The sequence below is a fragment of the Dermacentor andersoni genome, chromosome 8 (assembly GCF_023375885.2).
Source record: "Dermacentor andersoni chromosome 8, qqDerAnde1_hic_scaffold, whole genome shotgun sequence".
Classification (NCBI taxonomy): domain Eukaryota; kingdom Metazoa; phylum Arthropoda; class Arachnida; order Ixodida; family Ixodidae; genus Dermacentor; species Dermacentor andersoni.
The window spans coordinates 98,497,338-98,518,761 of NC_092821.1; the positions used below are offsets into that span (position 1 = coordinate 98,497,338).

The following is a 21,424-nucleotide window of genomic DNA, read 5'->3' on the forward strand; positions in this document are numbered from 1 at the left end:
CGAGGCTGGTCTTCTAAGTTGCGGATCAATTGCTGGTTATGTCGCACATGGAACCAAAGTATTCCAATATTTCCGAACGGAAGCGCCATGCTATATGTCAGACGTGAAATACCACATTACGTTCTACCAGTTCAAGACCTTTGCAGCAGTGCTTTGGAAGTCACTGCTGTACAAGTGCGGCTGAGAAACCGAAGCCTCAGCGTGGCCTGTGTATATGTGAGCTCTCGCCTGAAGGTCTCAATGGGAGAAATTATAAGAGACCTCTGCAGCCGCTGCCCAGCTCCGAGGATTATATGTGGGGACATTAACGCGCACCATAATCTCTGGTGCGACAAGGCGATTGATGCACGTGGTAAGCAAATTGTTAGTGCTTTAAACACCGAGGGACTCTGCGTGGCAAATGACAAACAGCTAACGTTTTTTCGACAACCGGCCTCTTACAGTGTCATTGACTTGACATTACACTCAGCGGACATCCTCGCATCGTCAACGACGAAAAAAGATAGAATGGGCAGCGACCATTTTCCTGTCTTCGTTAACATTGCTGGATATAGAACCAACGGCCGAAGATCCTGTCCTGTGACGCATTGGGATACGTACAGGGACGGCCTAAGCGAATCATCTGGAGACCTGTTCGCGGACATGCTACGTAGCAAGAGATTGTCTACCGCTGAGCTGAAGCTACCCGACCACTTCCCCGCTCCGGATCTAAAGCTCAAAAATCTATGCGCTGCCCGTAGAAGAGCGGAACGGAGGCTGATGAGGACGAAGGGCGACCCACCAATGAAGACTATATATAACAGGATTAACGCTGTGATTCGACGTTACAGAAGGAAACTAAGAAGAGATCAATGGTCAACATTTTGTGCAAGCCTATCGGTCTTCACGCCAGTTTCAAGGATATGGTGGGTCGTTAATAACCTTGCTGGAAACTTTCGACCAAACAAGCCATTTGAAGCCCTAGCATTGAAGTTAGGCAAGACGCTCGCTTGTCCTGTGAATGCCTTTGCTGAAGTATACTCTTCCGGCAGGTCAGCCGGCGCACAACCAACCCGCCTCCGCCGCTATCGTCGTCTCTAATAGATGCTCCTTTCACACTCAGAGATGGAACTAGCTATGAGCAGTCTCCGACGTCGCTGTGCGGTGGTACCTGACCTTATCAGTAATCAGATGCTGACTAGCCTACCGATTGAAAGACGACGTGATTTGCTGGCATTTTAACCAAGTGTGGGCCAGCGGGGATATCCCACATTTATGGAAGGTAGCATGGGTGGTACCGGTTCTGAAGCCTCGAAAGAATCCTGCAGCTCTGGACTCATACAGGCCGGTATCGCTGACCTCCTATGCAGCGAAGCTAATGGAGAAGATGGCGTGCACAAGACTCACTTGGTATGTCGAGCAGGGTCGAAAACTACCATCGTGCATGACTGGGTTTCGGCAACGTCTAAGAGCTCAAGACAATGTGTTGGGCCTGCTAAGCCACATAGAACATTACAGTGCGGATGGCCTGTCGACACGTGCTGTTTTCATGGATGTTTCCAAGGCTTACGACTACGTGTCTCAAACAGCCATCATCAGCCAGTTACAAGTTATAGGTGTCACGGGTCATCTCTTGCAATTCATACATACGTTCCTCAATGATCGTTGCATCAGAGTTCGTCTTGGCGCCACCTTGAGCAATGAAATACGTATATTTTGCGGCGTGCCACAGGTGAGTGTTTTATCTCCCTTATTATTTAACATCGCCATGACTAGCCTTCCAAGAGTACTAAACCATCGAACACAAGTGAAGATATCTATATATGCCGGTGATATCTGCATATGGGTCTCCGGCTACCAGCACCGCCGCCTCGCATGAATAGCCCAGGGAGCAGTAAATGGTATTTAGGGCCACTTGGCAACGATTGGATTATCACTAGCAGCAGAGAAATCATCATTCATACTATTTCCTGGAGTGAAAAGAAAATCTACACGCCTTACGCTTAATTTGGACAGATACCAGATTCGACAAGCCACCAAAGTCCGATTTCTTGGCGTTACCTTTAACCACAGGCTACTCTGGCGCCGCGGTGTTGACCACGTTGTGGCGTCATCGTCACCCAGGCTACATGTGCTCAAGCGAGTCGCTGGCATACCCTGGGACAACCACCCGACGTCGATGCTACGGCTACATACAGCGTTGGTTACCAGTCGGATCCTGTATCAGCTACCTCTGATGTCACCCTCAGATAGCCAATACGAGCGCTTAGAAGCCATCCACAGAGAAGGTATTCTATTTTGCTTTGGAGTCCCTCAGCCAACATCAAACAAGAAAGTGCTCTATGAAGCTGAGTCACGCCCTCTGCGACTTCAGGCTTCCCAGGCTCTCATGATCCAGCTACTACGATTGAGTGAGTCTACGCCCGGCAAAGCCCTATTGCGACGTATAGGTAACAGGCCGCGCTCACATTTTTATGCAGCACTGAACACGCTTCGCGTCTTAGGATTGCGCTGCTCGAGACAGAGGGAAAGGATAGAACCACCCTGGACATTCGAGGACATCACATGCAACTTAAGTGTACCACGATTGCAGTCAAAGAGCTGCATTCCATCTGCAGATGCCAAGTCAATAGTCCTGGAGCATTTGAACACGACTTACCCTAGTCATCTACAAGTATACACAGATGGCTCTGTCAAAGCAGACGAAGACCGCTGCGCAGCAGCATTCTACATCCCCTCTCTAAGATATACGTGGTCTGGCCGTCTGGACTGTATAGCCTCGTCGACAGTTGTGGAAGGCGTAGCAATAGCTTCTGCTCTGCGCAAACTAAAGACTTTGCCTCCGCAGAATGTGGTTGTCCTGAAGGACTCAAACGCCGCGTTACAACAACTATACCGTAGTCTGCCACCCCTCAAGTTCCCACGCAAATCACTAGCCATCGTGAAAGAACTCAACAACAAAGGCTTCACAGTAACGTCTCAGTGGATTCCCTCCCACATTGGTATTTCTGGCAACGAAAAAGCTGATGCGCTTGCATACGCAGCGCTCTATCAGCCTCCCAAAGTCAAGGCTTCAAAGAGTAATCAGGTGAAAAAATCTGACATTCAAAATCACTTTGGGTCGCTTTGAGTTCCACCGCATATACCCTGCGTAACCAAGAGATTTGACCGAGAGGAAACCTCACTTCTATATCGAATAAGGACAGTATCTGTTAGTACACCGGCCTGGTTATTTCAAACAGGACGAATCAATTCTCCGAACTGTACGGCATGCATCGAGACAGGAGACATTGAGCACTTCTTGTGGTCCTTCCTGAAATTTCAGGATGAAAGGGACGTTCTCCTGAAGAATCTGCAAAAAAGGACCTTACGCATGCGTGCCTGCACCACCTTATACTTCCCGAAGGATCAGTTATAGCCCGCAAACAAACGTCGTCTCCTTAACGAATTTTTCAGAAACTGGTTTGATGGACATATGGTGAAACCCTTCAGCGGTATTGTAAGAGACGCTCGAGCGGAGCAATTGCCGGCCTTGATCGCCAGGTTAAACCAGCCTGTTGCTACAATTAACTACCACCACCACCACCACTCTGTTGCTAATCGGTAACAGCCACGTACAGGTAGAATGCTGTCGCTGTTTCAGCTGTCATGATCTTTACGTTGGGAGTTAAGCGGCTCATTTATAGATATTTGAGAGGAAACACTCAAGAGAAAACTCAAAACCACACTACCATGTAAGGTGCTTAATACTTGTCGCAGTGATGAACTAAAGGGCTCCCTTATTATTTATGAATGTGCGTGTTACGCATGCGTGCATTAAGTATGCGCAGAGAAGACTTAAGTAATCTGTGCCATTAGCAAATATGATCCATCGCATGGCCAGCTCGACAGCTTTGAGTTGGCTGGACAAACAACTGTGTAGGGGCGATCACAGAGTGTCGTGAAACTCTGCCAGTTTAATATTGTATGCCGGCTGCCGACAAGTGCTGCCAACATGGGCACTTTCGTTTCAGTTAACAGGCTAGTCACTTCACCAAGCTCCCTGCGCAACCAAGTGCCGACAAAAATGCAAGCGACTGCACCTGCACAACATGACACACGTGTGCGTATCGCTCACAATGGTCGTCCGCGAACCCATTGAGTTAAGTCTATTGCGCGAAGCACATCACCCGCTGCCACTCTTTCAATTCGTGCTGAAAACAAACGTTTAAAGCAATTATTTTCTCTTGCTAAATTGCAGGACCGCAAGAAACCACGACAACAGCAATACGTAAGTATAGCATTTCCACTCTAATAAATGTTCGGTGTAACTTACCACGACATTGGCTATGTACTAAATTATGTGTGATATTCTAGCATGATAGAGAGACGACGTGGACCAGTGAGCCCCAACACGCTAGTAGAAACCTTGCTGGTGTGAAACTCATTACTTTGCGCACGTCTGCTATTTCTTTTTTTTTTTTTTTGTACATGAAACGGAATTCACTCCATGTTGCGGCATGCGCGTTGCGTAGCGCTCAATAGACTCACGCGATGCCAAAAATAAGCTGCAAATACATTCCGTCTGGTTGTCGTTTAACCCTTTCCGCGTCAACCTTTATTTTTTAGAATGGCGCCAATATTTCGCGAGTTATTTTTTTTTTTTTTTTGCCGATTTAATGTGAACAGTTTTTGGTATTGCAATATCAGCAGTTCATTCGGCCTTTTCAGCTGTCTTTTACTGTCAATTGCTTTTTACGTTTCTGGACTGCAAAATAAGCGAGGCCGCAGAAACAGTCTGTATAAAGCACGACATTTCTTGGAATAAAGTGAAGCGAGATAATTTGCTATCCTTGATGAGACGCGCTAGCGCTTGCGCGGCGTGCAAAGTAAATTGCAGAGGCGCCGGCGACAAATATTTTTTGTCGAGTCCCGTCCACTCTGAAGAGGTCGCCTGAAGCTCTAAGTCTTTCTTGCAATCATTAGTGTGAATAAGTCGAAGCTCTGACCATGAATTCCTAAAGCTGTCTATGTCTAATTGTTTACTTCTCGTGAAGAAACCTCCAAGCACACCACGATTCCGGCACTGGGAACGCCGCCGTCGTCGCTGCTGGATGGGTGGATGTTATGAGCGTCCCCTTCGGAAAGGGGCGGTGGGTTGCGCGACCAAGCTCTGCCACCACTTGTTCCAGCGCCGCCAATTATAAAATTCCAATGCTGCCACAATTTCAACTGTGCCCTCAACAAGTTCGTTTCCTGTGAAGATGGTGCCACTTAATATCGCAGCATTCACAGATGAATGATAGAACGACTGCCGGCACTCAGTAGACGAAACGAAACGCCTAGACAACTGAGACTCGTTCTTTGCGTGGGAAGTGTTAAAAAAAATGTGACAGGAGCCTGAGCATGGGGCCCTAGATAGATGTCTGGCTTCTGCTCTTTACATAGCACGATTTTCGTACGTTCCAGCCCTGCCAGCCAGTTGACGAACGTCTCTTTTTCTTGCAGCTTGTCCGACAGACGCCTGCCGGAAAGCTTGTCAGGAGGCGGAACCCAACAGCACGGTGCTCGCTGTATCATGTTCGGCGCCTGACGTATGCTCCTGTTCGTACGAAGATGGTAAGAAGCTCCGAAGCATAAAAGTGGAAGATCACAAATGCAAACAAGATGTCTCGGCTAACTTTAGCCAAACTGGGAAAAAAAAACGGTACAATATACGATTATTAGACCTACAATGTGCCCTCATAGGCCCTCTGCCATCGCCAAGATGTATTGCGCATGCTAATTATACGGTAAATTAGATTATTTGAAGAAGTTTATACTTGTTGAATTCACGGAATGGCTGCCACTGGGAAACGTAATGCATCCTAAAACAGCCCATTCGGTGGCTTTTATTGCACTATGTCAAAGCCACCTGCTATGTCTTGCGAATTATATTTGCGGAGCTTTTCAAAGCAGGCGAAATGCGAAAAGTGGCACGTGACTGAACGCCCGCGCACCCCGACACCAACAGTCCGAAAAGTGATCTGAAGGAATGAACTATGCTTATTGCCTGAATCAGCAACATCCTGGTCACTGCGATAGGACCATCTTACACCGTGGATAGGACGCAACCGTCACGCGGAGCACGCGGTTCGCGACAAGCGGAAGCCAATACCAACAACTTGCCACTTCCGGAAGGTTATCGACGGTTATAGAGTCGGACAGTGAAGACCATTTACCGCTCAAGAGAGCCGAGTGTCGGGCCGGGGACGCCTGCGTGGTACAGGCGGGAAAAAATCGAAAGGGAGGTGGGGCCATTCTTGCTAATCTGCCTTCACTTAGGTCCGCCAACGGTTGCCACTGTTGGTCCCACAGTGTAGGTTCGGCAGAGTAAAAAAAAAACGAGTTCACATTTTTGGCATGCTTTGCTACTTTGTTCCCTCTCTCGCACTATGCAAAATATCACAAATATTCGCAATATGAAATTGCTTGCCTGTGCTGCGCAGTACAGGAGGTGCTGACGTTGCTGGAGGCTGCTGAAGCTAGGCAGACTATGCAGTATTCAGACTAATGCATGTCACTGCAGTGAATTTGGTCGATTGAATGGTGTCATAGTAAACAATGCATACAATATATGCCCTCAATCATGTATTTGCAAGACATAGCACAATTATGGGCACCAACTCAAGAGTTTAGCACCGATAAACTGTGCAAGGTTACAATGAAGTTAGGTGAAGAATTAGCCACAATGTACTTTCAGCCATTGTTTTACAATTATATATCATAGGGAACTATTACAGGAGAATAGAATTCAAGCTGCTAACGTTTAGTAATAATCGTTAGTCCAAGCACCAATGCGCCGAAATCATGTTCTTGCAAATAATGTTCTTGCATTTAGCAGAACTTCTAACGCCGTTGCATCTAATTTCAGAGTGTCTAGCTTCAAAATGTGAAGACTACTGCAAGATGGCAGTTCCAAAAGCGGACCCCAAAAAGGCGACCTGTAGAAATAATGCTTGCTACTGCGCCAAGCCACGTGGTACGTACCTGCTCAATTCAACATAAAGTCAACGAATTAAACACACTAGTAGTTGCAGCTGTATGAATAAACATTGGGTTGTTTTTTTTTTTAAGAAGCAACATAGAGAGTTGTTATAAAAAGCCACAAAGTGCCCAAAGGAGGTGTACTGTGATAAGGCACTGCCTCTCAAGATGTGCTTACCATGACCCAGTAAAACACCAAAGCCCCTTCGCGTAATTTGCGAAGACGAAACAAAACTCTGCAATAAACGGCGATGCACAGACTCAGTGCTACCTTTTAGCGGAAATAGCTGTACCCCTGTTTGATTTTTGCAAACAGTTGTTCTTGAATGGCTCGTTGCGATTTGTCACTACTACACTGTTGCTATAGCAACCTTAGGTAGTTTACAATATGGGCACACGTTTGCGTCAGTTACATCAAAACGGTCTGCGGTATTTTGAGACTGTCTGCCAAATTAAGGCAAAATGTGTCGAGGCCTGGGCTATTGCATCGATGACAGGTTCCCGAACATTTTACCTTTGTTGAATTTGCAAAAGTGGTGGAACATCCATTTGACCTTTCGGCGCAGGCCTTGGCGCAGGCTCAATCCTGGTTTAGCGGAGTGTTCAACATAGATCTTGCTATACACCTGATATGGTTTCAATTGTAACTGAAATAGTGAGAAAAAATTGTAGCGGCGCCGGCTTTATGCGCATCAATGAGGCATTCAGACTGAAAATTACCGAACTAGTTAAATTACCTTATAATATATTAGCATTTGATACGCATATATCCCGCTATAACGCCGCTTCTACGGTTTAGACTCGGAGCAGGTGTTGCGCGTTCTGTGCGCTGCAATCGAGCAAGAACAACAAGTTCACGGAATTACATCATGTAAACAAAATAACGCCCTAGTATGTGCGTGACTGACCCCAAGTTAAGGTGAGCACGTCGACAGGTTTCTTATAATGCGCAGATTCAATGTGCAGATTTTCTCTCCAGTATATATCTATAGCTGTGCTGTCGAACATGTGAAAGCCGATTCAACCACAGAATCTGCTTTTCCGATCGTGCAGGATTGCGAAGGTCTCAACTCGTAAGCAAATTATACCTACGTTATAACAGTTGACCACAAGTGCCACAGTATTTTGAATGTGGCACCGCCAGCACCTGTGCTAAACAATGTGCTACCAAACATTATTCGAGGCTTTCTTTTTTCATCCGACATGCCTTTTGAGCGAGTTCCGTGCCATGCTAATACGAGGAACACAAGAAGACTGCACAGCAACAGTACATTAAAACATCTACCCAGGGAAAAGCAACAGAAGCGCAAGAACAGCTAACGGAGATCGGACGGCGTGGCCGCTCTGTTGAATTCTAGGATTGTGATGATGATTGCCGACGACGGCGTGCTTCGGTTTTGCTTTGTTTTACTTCCGAGGGCAGCGTTCACGAAAGGAGGCTTTTATGCTTATGCTTCATTTGAAGCAGGCTTGATGAAATTTTCCTCCATAATGCCGATGTGGAACAGGATGGGCCGAAACGCCGCGCTCTTGGCGCAATTGGCGCGCCGTTCCACCCCTGAATTTCTTAAGCATGCATCCGTACTTTCTTTTTATTTGTTTCCACATCTCCTCCTTTGCGTTCAACTCTGGGATAAGTGGCAAGGTGTTGAAAAAAGTCAATGTCGCCGTAAAGAACTACTGGCAAAAATTTTGCTTGCCTTTCTTTTTTAGATAGTTCTCACCTTCATAATTACGGCATGAAGCCTCAATTCCTTGATACTACTTACAAATAATTATTTACAGCGCATATTATGTGACACTTTCAAAACATGCACCAAGTGCAACATGGCTTTGGCCGTTAAGGAGACTACTGAAGCCACCGAAAGCTAAGGTGTCGGTCATGAGTTATCGCAAACTCAAGAGCGCGCCAGTGATGCTAGTTGCAGTTTGTTTAAGGCCACACAATGACCGTGTCGCTGAAAGTTGCCAAATTGGCCCTTTCGATTGTTTCTTCCTCTCACAAATGCAGGGGAACTCGCTCTCCCATCAGACCCATCGAGTGCTGAATAAACTCAGCTTTCGTAAACACGGTCACAGAGCGGGCGAATGCGTCTGGCACCACAAAGCACAGAATAAGGTTTCGGTGACGTGGGCAGTCTTCTTTATCCCCTTCCAAACGAGCATAGCACTTGGCGCAAGTTTTCAGCTCGTCACATTATTTATAAGCTCCTTTGAACATCTAATCCTCTATAGCATTATTACTTAGTCAACTGCTATCGAATAAAGACAAAAACAAAACGAAAACATCCTCTCAGTACTCCCTAAGAACGCCTCATAAGTTTACCAAGAACTGAGAAAGCGGCACCCTCCGTATAACCTGCACCCCCCCCCCCCCCCCCCCCCCATCAGAACATGTATAGCGCCACTGTGCAGGTATTTAGAACGCTATGGCTGTAGTCATCGGTGACTCTTAGGGTTTGATATTAAAAAAGGTACTACTTACAACTCGAACACAGAATACTGCTTTGTAGCACTCTTGACATTACGTTAAAAGAAGTGTGCACGAATCACAATTATAGCTACTGTGTTGAGGAAACCCTCACAACCATCATTTCTCCATAATCATTTCTACGTCGCCAAGTACGATTTAACTCATTTTTTTTCCTATTTCAGTTCCGTGCACGCCAGAGGCATGCCGCAAGTCCTGTCAAGATTCAGAACCCGACAAGAAAGTACTAAACACATCGTGCCCCGAGTCCGACATATGTCACTGCGTATACGAAGACGGTGAGAAAAAACCTGCGTCACACTCAAGGCAGCACCACGCGGTTCACTTTGCAATGACAACAATTGTAATTATGCTCAAGCTTTGATTGGACACGCTCAGAGCCCACTGGTAGTCAGATGCAGCTCCCGCAATGTGTTCGAAACCTCTACGGTAGGTTCGCAACAGCATACACATTGTTTCAGTGTGGCCTCCGAGAGTGGAGAGATTCCGAGCCACAATTTTGGAGGCTATGGTTTCAGTCATAAGAGTTTTCCACAAAAACTACTAGAGGTAACTCTGGCGCTGCGGTCTTTCGACTACCACGGGAATGATGGTTAGTAGAACGTGGTTTTATCTAATCTTCATGGCTGTGGCTTCAGACGTCTTTGCGATATTATTCATTACACTTTATCCCTAAATTCCCAAGCACTCATCGTTTTCTAAACTCATTGAGGCAACGATCGAGCCATTGCCCACATGTGCGATCATTGTTATTGTTGCATGCATAACACAATATGTCGTTGAAACTGATCTCTTAGCCGTTAAGCACAAGATGAACATTGCGCAAATCTTTTAGCGCGTTGTGTAACGAGCTGCCACCGTACATTTTATTGTTGCAGCAATTATCGGACACTCCAGACAAATTTTGCCGTCGTCGTCGCCGTGATGTTCCATATAATGTCCATGTGCGATAAGATCGCGCCCCGTGCGCCGTATACGTATGTTGTAGGCAGTGCGTCGGAACGAAACGAAAACAAAAACAAAAAAACGAAAAAAAAAATATTTTTGACCAGAACGAAAACGTAACCGAAGGGTTATTTATTTTGTTTTGGGGTGAAACTGAAATATTTTTTTTCGGTTTTCGGTTCAAGGGACATGTCGGCAACACGAAACAATCGACCTCAGGCAACTTCAGAATTACCGTGTATCTCAGGGGCCCGCTTAAGCGTGCATCTCGGGCAGCGATAGTGCAAGCGATAGCCGGTCAAGCGCTCCACTAATCTAGGCATGCCGCTCGGTGCACTAGCACATTGGTATCGCAGCAAAACCCAGGGCTGGCGAGCTGAAAAGCTTATAGTTTCGTTTTGTGTTGGTATACAACGCTTTGTTACTGAAGTTTCATCGTTCGTTTATGCTCTTTTAAGTTCATTTTAACGGGACGGCGATCTCACATTTTGTCAAGTGCACTCAATGACGTGCTGCTTGTGAGATCACACAGAGTGCCTTGACAAGGCACTGAGCATGATCCCAGAATACATAATTCACTTATGGAGAAAGATTTATACTATGTTTTTATCGTTACTTTGCTTCGAAAATTTTTGCCTGCGAATCAAAACTGTTATGAACCGTCAACGCCAAACTACATGCATACGCTTGCCGGCGCGTGAAACCTCACGCCCACGCGCCTCCCGCATGCACAGATGGTGTAGGACAAATCATACGCGTCGAAGCACGGCGCGAGCCCAGATATCGTACCTTCGGCAGATAGCACTGCCGAAGGTACGTACGAGGCGTGCAGAGGTAATATCCTTGCGCAGCGGTGTGTAGTTCCAGGCGTAACAGGCAGTACATTGACTGTACTAGAGAGTTTTAATGATACGGTACAGTGACACGTGACACGATGGCCCTTGCGCATGCCCCTTACGTAATAGCCACCTTAACCGTGATCACTTATAGCAACATGACAGGCGCCCATACAGGGCCGATTGAATTCGCGCTTGTTACTGGCCCTGTCAGCAAGAAACAAGTGGCAAAATATGTCATTACTCAGTCTCGTCTCACGCTGAGGTCAAATTAATAAGTATATTTGCCATAATAATTGAGATCGGCTTTGTTTTCACCCTGATGGACTACAGACACGGCACCGAGCCTTAAAATAGATTTGATTTCTAGTTAGCCGATGGCGCAACGGCGTTAGCACTGGTGATACGTTGATAATGCCGAACGCTATAAAGGCCCAATTGCTCGTTGCATAATTCATTTACTACCAAGCTGTAGCGTGGTGCATGATGACAGTAGCGAGCAAACACCGAGTAAACGTCGAGCAGACGCTGTGCAGCAGATGAATATTTATGACGGCTTTCGTCCTTACTCCTTGCTAAGGAGGTTGCAAAGTAAATGCATGGAAAGCGTGCAGGTTAAGCGAAGTCCCGCTGTCGCATGCATGTAGGCAAAGCTTATTGTTATGGCGTCAAAACATTTTTCGGAGCGTGTAACGACAGGATGGAACACCACGAAGCATGTACCGACAGGACGGCAAGCAGACCATGAGCAGACGACGCAGCGCGGATGACCACATCACGAGGGCCAAGTGCACCGTGGGCACGCGCTGGCGTGTGTCTTGTAGGTTCAAACCACCATTACTCGCGAGGCACGGCGGACGCAAGGCGCGTGGGCGCGAGCTTTCGCGCGCCGTCACGCGTACGTGTAGTTTGTCCTTTACAGATAATTTTTTTTTTTTTCGTTCTGGAGCAGAACCGGAACGGAACGGTTTTCACTGAAACGAAATTAAAAACAAAACGAAAAATATTGCTTTCCGGCACCCTGGCTGTGGGTGCGAGGGAAAGCTTGTGAGGCTGAGCTGAGAAGGATGGTGGCTTGATGTTAGAGGTCAAGCGCGCGTGAGAGGGTGAGGGCGCAGGAGTAAGCGCACATCTCCTCCACATCCCGCTGCGCATGGCTGTCCGCGCGGCAGAACCCATACGCGACCAGGGTGTCCTATCTTGAAGGCACTATGCGGCGGGTGCAAGATTAGGCGAGCCAGTATGGCTGGTCGCTTCATGTGTACTGACATCCCGTACTTCACTACGCCGGCGTTGTGACAGCGAATGTTGGCGGTCGTCGAGTGAGATCTGTTCATGTTCGCTGGTGCGCGTGACATTAAGCTTGGTAATTTAATTAGTAAGCGAATATTTACTGCGATTTATACGGCCGATAAAACAATGAGCCTCACTTCGTGCAGTTGTCTACTACTGTGCTATCACTATCAACGTATGACTTTAAAGTAGAACTGCAATTTAAAAAAAAACAAAAAAAAATTATTTCCAGTGCTACCATCGCTGTGTATTTCAATGCTAGAGAGGACACAGTTAGATCCAAGGCAAATATAAAGGTTTTTTTTTCTTCTATTCTATTATGCTAGAACTTGTTCCATCTGTACCATACATGATACAAGTACATTGCGGTAAAGGGTTAATTATAATATAACACAAAGCCCAATGAAATCAAATACAAATGCTTAGCCTTTCCCTGAACAATTCATATTCTGTCCAAGTGCGAGGTCGTATGCAATGAACTTTACTATTTGAAGAGTGCTCATTGTTCAAGTGTTTAGACAAAGTTTTCCACCTCATTTTTTGTTGTTTTATTTGAAGTGTGCTCACCATTTAAGTGCTCAAAGGAAGAATTGTTATGCCAACTGTAAGCAGCACAACTAAAGCAGTTGCAAGCACTAAGTGTCAATATTCCGTACAAATACATGCAACTGTTTCTATAAATCATATATTTTTTTTTCAGACTGCACAGAAGACATATGCCGTGACTACTGTAAGGAAACAGTCCCAAGCAATATCCTGAAAGGTTCTATGTGCATACACAACTTCTGCTACTGCAATAAAACAACAGGTACGCACTTAAACAGCCCACATAAGCCAGTGATACCAATTGCCCACTTACAAACATGAAAGTTCTTGAGTGTTCTTCTGGTTTGCAAAATATGTTTTTTAAGTGGCCACAAGTACTCAGAATCAAAATGAAAGTTACTATTAGAGAAATAACTGTCAACATTGCACCAGCAAATGAGCACAATGTTTAGGTTTTGCAAAGCCCATTGTGTTGAATGTGATAAATATGTTAGCAACATGAACAGCTGAAAGTGAACATCACCGAGTGTAAAACAGAACAATGCTAAATGATATTATGTGTGTGGCAAGCTGTTCTGGAGTTAAGCAGTAACATACAAAAATAAAAGAAACGACCCACTGTATGTCTCGACTTTTAGCATCAATAATGTTGTAGATGATGTATTTGATGTCTTTCATTTGCTATTGTGCAAAAAGTTATGAAGAATTATCACATAAAGAAAAACTGAGCAAGCCACGTTGAAGGACAAGAAGCACGACTAAATATGCGTCCTTACATTAATAATAATAGTGTATTTATAATAGTAGTGTATGGAATAACTGTCATTACTGAAATGCTTTGCACATGCTAATGACAACATAAATGTGCATTTATCAGAGAATTCTTCAGGGAAACAAGTTTGTCATCTCTCTATACTTAGTTCAAAACAGGCTCGCAGTTCTATCTCGACAAACTACAATTTCATCGGCACACAGCAGAAAATTAACAAGAGGTGTACTTCCCTAATGTGTACCTGACTGTAGCAGCACACAATACAGCCTACATTTATTTTTCCAAGACGTAACTCGATGGCAGTGTTTTGTATGAAAAACATACCAAATGGCCAAACAATATACTACCAGTAGATTGGCATCAAGTATGACCCCATTGTTATAGCATGATGTCGCATATCACTGCACAGCAAATGCGCGCATTCCTTTTGTACGAATCACGTGATCCCTTGTCTATATAAGTGCACTGTGAAATAAACGGTCATCCTTTTGCTTGTTGGAATGCTGCCTGTCCGCTTTATTGCACACGTGAACACTAAAACTAAAAGATGAGCGGACTGTCCAGCTCTGGTTTAGCGCAATCTGAGCCTCAGTCGGAACATTTCGCACAATCAATTATCAACCTTTATTTGATAAGTAAATCAATTACGCACCTTTGACAGTTGACCATACATACCACTGTTCTTAAAATGGGCAAAGCTGGCTGTTTTAGCATTTCATTTCAATGACGTGTTCAGTGTTTCCTTGCTTCTAGTTAATTAATTTGCCCCTTCCTAGCCATCTCATAAACTGCTTCCCTCGACAAATACTGATATAGCTATGTCCAACGTTTTTGTTTCCAATGACTCATGATTACATGAAATAAAACTTGACTTAAATACTCCCGACTAACTTATTCCTTTGCTCACACAGACGACTTGGGGAGGTCAAAAACGGGTGAGCCATTTCTTTTTTTGTGCTTGTTTATTTTATGAAAATAGGCTGGACACACAGCTATGTAACAGCATAAGTAAACAATGTTTTCTATACCGCACTGGCATTAGAGTTTAGCCACTTTATGTGAGCAACACTTTCTTTTCCCTAAGTACTACACCGAGAAACGTCATAGATAGAAAAAAGACCATAAATGTTGTGCGAGGAAAACACAGCTACTACGCAATAATGCCAGTAACAATTTTAGGCACTTCCCCACCTTTTGCAGCTCTCAAAGCAAAGTTGCACAATTTTGAGATCAGAGAACGAGCTTGATTAATTGATCGATCAATTTATTCATGCGGTTTAATGTCCCAGAACAACACTGGGGCTATGACATACACTGTGGTGGTCGGCTCTGGATTAATTTTGATCTTTTCTCATTTCATCTTCATCAAAAAGCGGCCACTGTGGTTGGGAATCGTACCCACGACCTCATGCTCAGCAACAGTATGCAATAGCCACTGAGCGACCACAGCAGGCGAATGGGCTTGCATTATCGTGATGCTGCACACAAATATCAGTTACCGGTGACACATCCAGTTCTAATGAGCTGGTACATGCGTGTCCCCGCTTCTGGGCAAGACATTGAATTCGCATGCCGTGTTATCTGACACAGCTACCCCTCTTACCTTGTGCAATTTACGTATGCAGTAACTGCACTGGTACTTTTAAGCCTCATTTCACCTCTAGCTGAGATTATGACCACATGTATCTAAGGAATATATTCTACAGCTTAATGAAAAAAAAGAAATGGTTGATCCCTCTTTCATAGGAATCGGTAGAACACAAAAGTGAAACATGTCTTCACAGAAGGCTTTGCAAGTTTGCTTTGTGAACTCACGGTCCACTGCAGTGAAAGGCGCACAATTTGCAGGCCGGCCACCGTGTTGCAGGTTTGCTTGGTACATGGTGTCTTGTTGTCAAGCAGCATACTGCTGCCGAGTCGCTCGGGCGAAGGTACGAGCATTTTGGTCCGGCATCGTAATGTCTTGGGCAGCTGCTTGAGCTGTGATGTGCTCAGCTTCAGGAACACGAGTGGCAGAGTTCATTTCATGCACCACGAACGCACGAAGGCGTTCTGCTTCATGCTAGCATGTCTCTCACCGGACCAAAGCAAGATTTGCCCGTCGACGCCCTTGCCTTCCTGCGCCACTTAACGCTGCAGTTTTCTTAGTTGGTGCCATCGCAAGTGAAGCAGTAGGCGGCGGGTAAGCACTGCTGATGCATGTTGAAGCTGCACTCCGTAGGCGACTAGGCGTCACAGGCTAATCGGACGCGAAAGACGAACCATGTGCGGAAACTGCGTCGTCACCTCAGAGGAAGGCCTACGCTCCTTACACCAGGCTACACCACATTGGAGCCTCTGCAGCGCGGACTAGCGAAGTGCTCACTGTCGGTACTCATTAGTGTCATGATGCAGTACTTCGTTTCACTGCTCCTAGATGGCAGCGCCTTCCCTGTCAAGAGAAACAATATTTTATGTGCCCATCACTTCACACCAACATCATATCCGTTACAGGAACTCGATGGTGGAACCCGGCATAAAACACTTTGTGTTGATATAATTCCTCACTCAAGATATCCTGCACACATCCTGTCGCGTTGCTTCGTCGAAACTGGTAGCCGACGGTAAAGTTTCGGTTTGGTGCAAACTGCGGGATGATAATGCCATCGTCGGCAGGACAACTACTTCCATCCGGTAGAAGCTTACGAAACTAACCAGCATGTGGTCACGCACGTGACGCTTATGGTGAAACTTTTTTTTTTCAAAGTGGGGTACGAGCCTTACACAAGGGCAGGCCTTGCACGAGTAAATACGGTATATGGAAAGGACATAAAATTATGAGAACAAAAGGATGCACACGAGTTCCTTGAATTCCTATGCACACTTAAGTCAGTAATATCAGAGCCGTTACCGGCCAGATTTTTTCTGAAGCATTAAAGAAGCAAGTGCTAGCTCTCCAACGATGCACACCAATAGACCTGCCTACCATAGTGCTTCCTCCTGCGAATTACAAAACGCATCAATGAAGCATGCGTGAACACACGTGTGTGCACAGCAACATCCCAATATACCAGTACTGCAAGCCAGATGTGAAGATGACAACGAATGTAGTTGTGCTTATGAAGAGACGGAATTTAACAAAAGTATGGTGTGTAAGAAAGAAGGCACCAGCATGCGATTTTCAAATCTGCTATTGTCATTATTTCTTCAACATGTGAGAATGTGTTGAATATCACAGAAGCATTTGCTCACCTAGACCAGAATCGCTCAGTAAGAGAAAATAATGTGTTTATATAAATGGCAAACTTCTTGTGCTCAAGATTTTACTTACCTTGCACAATTCTTTTGAATTCTTGCAGTCAGGCTAATTGACTTTCATTCATTGGCCAACTGAACATATTCTAGGTGAAGCTAGACAGACATTGTGATTTGTCACTGCAACACACTCATTACTGCCTTGTTTCAACTGGATGCTAGATTTTGGTCTGTAGAGAGCTACTGGTAGAGAACCCAAAGCTCTTCTCTGCATGGCATCTGCCGGCTATGTGCCACACACATCTCTTCCGACACTAGAGCATTTCGCATCTATAGTGCAAGGGTACAATAAATTTGCTTCAGCAACAGTGTGTTCCACCAAAATAAAGCTCTCCAAACAATGATCGCGATCTGTTTCTGTCACTGGAAAATACTTTTGTTCTCACAGGCCAATAGGAATGCAGAAGTTGTGTGTATATGAACACACCTTACAAGGTTAAGGCAGCGCCATGCAGGTCTCGGCCACTTCCTTCATCCTTAGCTTACTAGTGACGCTCCATGAGCTCTGTCTCAAACCAGCTATGCCTGCATTAAGAATGTCCCTTGATGCGAAACACCTTCGTGCAAATAAGGCATAAAAGAGCATGGGTGCATGTGCATATAGCACATGAAATTACTAAGTGCCAGTGCTACCTTTCGTGGCATTTGAGTCATTAAGACATCACTACATCTGTCATATGGGTTGCTTGAACAACGAACTGAACGATTCTCTTCACTCTAGACAACCACCGTGGCGGCTGCAAACACAAACTACTTAATGGAAACAGGAAAGACCACACAATTGTAGGTAATTTGTTAAGGAGAAAAGCACTAGAATCAGAAAAACTATAGTCCTCTCAGTCGGCGAACATAACATGGCGGGCCTTGAAATGTCCTGCCAAGTGCTACAGACATAATCTTCAGCGACCAATTTCATTTTCAAGAAAGGTTTTGTACCAAGCCTGTTAGTACACATCACTACAAATCTTGGGAACTGTGCAAGGAAGGGTCTATACCAGACAAACACGAGCATTTTATTTTGAATACTTCTTGCCCACTGTCACAGGCTTGGACACCACTGCCTTGCTGTTATCGAGGTCAGCCACTCAATGCGATGAATGATAAGAACAGGAAATGAAATGGGTTGTTAAAAAATATGACTCCTGGTCTTGAGGGTGGAGCGAGGTGTACTCTGCCACAGAGCAATGTGATCCAAACCAACCAGTAAAACATCTTAACTTCCTTTGAATTGACCAACCAACAACAACTTTTCCAACAAACAAAAGAAAAACCTTCAACTCTGCAGGCAATATTGAAGGTGTGAACTTGGCACAAATGCTCTTAATGTATGCACCATTCTGCGACTACATTTACCACAAAAAGTTATTACACCGATTGCTAACCATGACACTAGGACCTTTCTTTCATAAATATCATATGATATATAGTAATTGACAAGAATTCTAAGACTTTCAGATGTGAAGACGAACACACGACACATTCAGTCGCCATGCGCAATGTCTGGTAACTTTGTACTTTGACCTAAGCTTGCTCATCAACGAAAATCTCATTCTCTTTCACTTCTTCCAGATGACGTTTCTCACAGTGGATTTCACCTCTTTGACGCATGGAATTCGTTCATACGTAGCCTGTGGTAATCATGTCCCTTTGTGTAGTTTTGATGGTTATAGCCACGAAATAAAGCTTTTACTGAGACCTGAGGGGTGATTCTTCACAGGCATCTTGACAGCCACTGCAATGGTTAAAAGGAAAGAACCACAGATTCTTTACAGCACCACAGACACCTGCTTCTACTGTGAAAGCTATACAAGGTGTCCAGGCCAAGATTAGCCAAGCTGTTCAAAAAATCTGGTACAGCATAAGACCTCCAGTGTTTGCTCATCAGTCCTCTTCTAGTACCATGTTAATTTTTCTGTACTACTAAGTGCCTGCCTAATTATTCAAAAGTTTCGCAGTATCACCCAAAAGGCGAAGCATCAATTGCAATAGCAAATTAGTGGACAGCTATATGGAGTAAGGATAGTAGTCTTTTTGCCCATGTAAACTTGTAAATATAGGCACGCTAACAAAATGACCTGGCATGGTGTCACGTGCACACAAGTGAGCACATCTCACTTGATAACCTCGGAAGCTCGCTGTCAAAACACTGGAGTGAGGAAGCACGGCAGCAGCAGTGAGTGGATTGGCCTTTGTGCTGCATCTTGCACCAACATGAACTAAGCTGCGAAAACACAGCACGCAGTGAACTATGTCCTCATCACAGATGGCTTTCAAGATGGAGCGGCCCGGGTGGGCCACGATGGCACGATGCCACGGTGGCGCAAGCATATACTTGTGTCGCCACCTGTCGTCACGTGCAGAAAGCAGCGTTTCAGGGAGGGCAGTTGCCTGTTCCACAAGCGGGCAACACGTGGCAGCCCTCCCTGCAATGCTGCTTTCTGCACGTGACGACAGGTGGCAACACAAGTCTGTGCCAGTGCCGGCTTTTTAGACGCAATTTTTCACATGGACGAAAACAGTTTCTCATTTATGTCTTAAAAAACAGGAGACTAATCCTGCCAAGTGTTACACTAAACAAAGTCGACGCCAAAATGCGATTGTTCTGCAAAATTTGAGCAAGAACAGGGCAGTGGTGAGCGCAAAATCATTTTTTGAATACACGCAGCCAAATATTTAGGACCCTGTACTGATTCCACACAAAGCCATAAGTGGCTTGGGGCAAAGCTCACTTCTAGTGTTCCACCTGGTGATGCCTTCAGACAATGAACCTACTGTTGAAATGGTTCCTGCAAAATATATGTTTTTATTTTCTTAAGTACCTTTATTATCACTGTACTCTGCACAGTTTGATAAACCAAACATTTCTTTCAGGTATTTTTATACCTTGTGCATAAAAGTGAAGAGTTAGGTGCTCTCTTTAAAGGGTCCCTGAAGCCATTTTTGTCATACGCTAGACATACAGGGTGTCTCTCAAGGAATGCTATCTCACAATAATATTGTGTCAGTAAACAGGTATGAGTGGTTAAACATTACTCTCCTCTCAAGCCGCCATGTTCCCCCTCAACTTTTATACCAGGCAGCGATCTCTACATCCCGTCTCCTTCGCGTGGTGACAATTGTTGTCTAGTTCCGGTTGATTTGAATCAAGTGTGTTCTTACGTATCTTTACATATCTTTCATTTGCCGTTTTTATCACTAAAGGAGTAGTGACACAAAATTTCGAAGTTGAGATAACTTGTGAGATCGCTTTTGTAGACAGGCACACACAGCATCTACAAAATATCAACAGTAAAGGTAGCCTAACACATAATTAAAATAAGTTTTTGAAATACATGCACGCAGAAAACCACAAAGCACCTTGCGACAATGACTTGAGCAAGTTGGGTTCGTAAACATCCCGGAGCGGAAGAACAACAGCACTATGTCACGAGTTTGTGTTAGCTACTATGCTTTCTGTATGTGCTATTGCTCGTCCCACAACCTCCTTTATTGCTGAGCTCCCAGTCTTCCTCGGTAGTGGGATGCTCTCTGTGTCGCTGCAACAGCTTTTGTTGTGCCTGTTGAAATTTTCCTCACTACCTGCATTGACTGTGCTCCACTGAACATGCACAAAATGCAAGTACAGCCCAATGTCAGGTGTATACTGCATCACAGACTTCTTCCCAGTGTTTTCAGAGCTCGGTATAGTCATGCATAAGTGTCCCCGCAATGGCCCTTAGCAGCGGAAGCGGACAGAGTTTTTGTGTGCCAGTGGATGTAAGGAGAGAACTCCAATGAAGAGCAGTCGCATTGGCTCACCACATCTTGAGTACAGAAAAAATGATTTTTTCCGCTAGCCTCTGCCTTGCCTTACTGAAAACTGATCATCAGGGAAGCCAGCTGTTGCCAAGGTGGTGCTAGCTTGGACTTGTGTGGTCGCCTGTCGGCAGCTGCTGAAAGCAAGGCAGTCGTTCCAGCAGGATTACCATGTGGGAAAAGCAGTTGGATTGAAGATGCCTATACTCACATGTGATCGATCATGTCTACTACGGTGGCGACTGTTGTCTGCAGGAAATTGTCGCTGCTGGATGATGAAATAAGGATGACAACGAGCATAGCGAGGACATGGCAAGGCATATATGTTTGTAGATGGAGAAAAACAAACAACGAATTTCACGTGCCTGCATTCATGCGAGTTTTGTGCAATCGCATGACCACCTGTGTTAACAAACTTACCATTCCCTCTCTTTGCTTTTTGGAATTGAAATTTAAACTGGTCGCTAT

At 45.1% G+C, this 21,424-nt stretch overlaps 2 protein-coding genes across 13 annotated transcripts in view; one reads left to right on the forward strand and one right to left on the reverse strand.

The window, feature by feature from the left end:
* The window catches only part of LOC126528887 (uncharacterized), a 160,932-nt gene extending 142,076 nt beyond the window's left edge, over window positions 1-18,856 (forward strand). For 10 of the 11 annotated variants that reach the window (XM_055069753.2, XM_072289831.1, XM_072289824.1 and 7 more), the window contains 7 exons: window positions 4,220-4,249; window positions 5,467-5,577; window positions 6,872-6,979; window positions 9,640-9,753; window positions 13,250-13,357; window positions 14,779-14,802; window positions 18,731-18,856. In XM_055069753.2, the coding sequence (XP_054925728.2) occupies window positions 4,220-4,249; window positions 5,467-5,577; window positions 6,872-6,979; window positions 9,640-9,753; window positions 13,250-13,357; window positions 14,779-14,802; window positions 18,731-18,798 (563 nt within the window). In that variant the 3' untranslated portion in view covers window positions 18,799-18,856. The remainder of the gene's footprint in view (window positions 1-4,219; window positions 4,250-5,466; window positions 5,578-6,871; window positions 6,980-9,639; window positions 9,754-13,249; window positions 13,358-14,778; window positions 14,803-18,730) is intronic. The other variant, XM_072289826.1, reaches the window with a different exon arrangement.
* LOC126529306 (AP-5 complex subunit zeta-1-like) overlaps window positions 1-21,424 on the reverse strand; it is a 102,835-nt gene that overhangs the window by 32,380 nt on the left and 49,031 nt on the right. Inside the window, exon 19 of one of the 2 annotated variants that reach the window (XM_055069754.2) lies at window positions 15,090-16,298. The exons of the other annotated variant lie outside the window; for it this stretch is intronic. The gene's annotated coding sequence lies outside the window, so the exon portion shown is untranslated. Of the gene's footprint in view, window positions 1-15,089; window positions 16,299-21,424 lie in introns of those variants that run through there. 2 annotated transcript variants of the gene reach the window in all.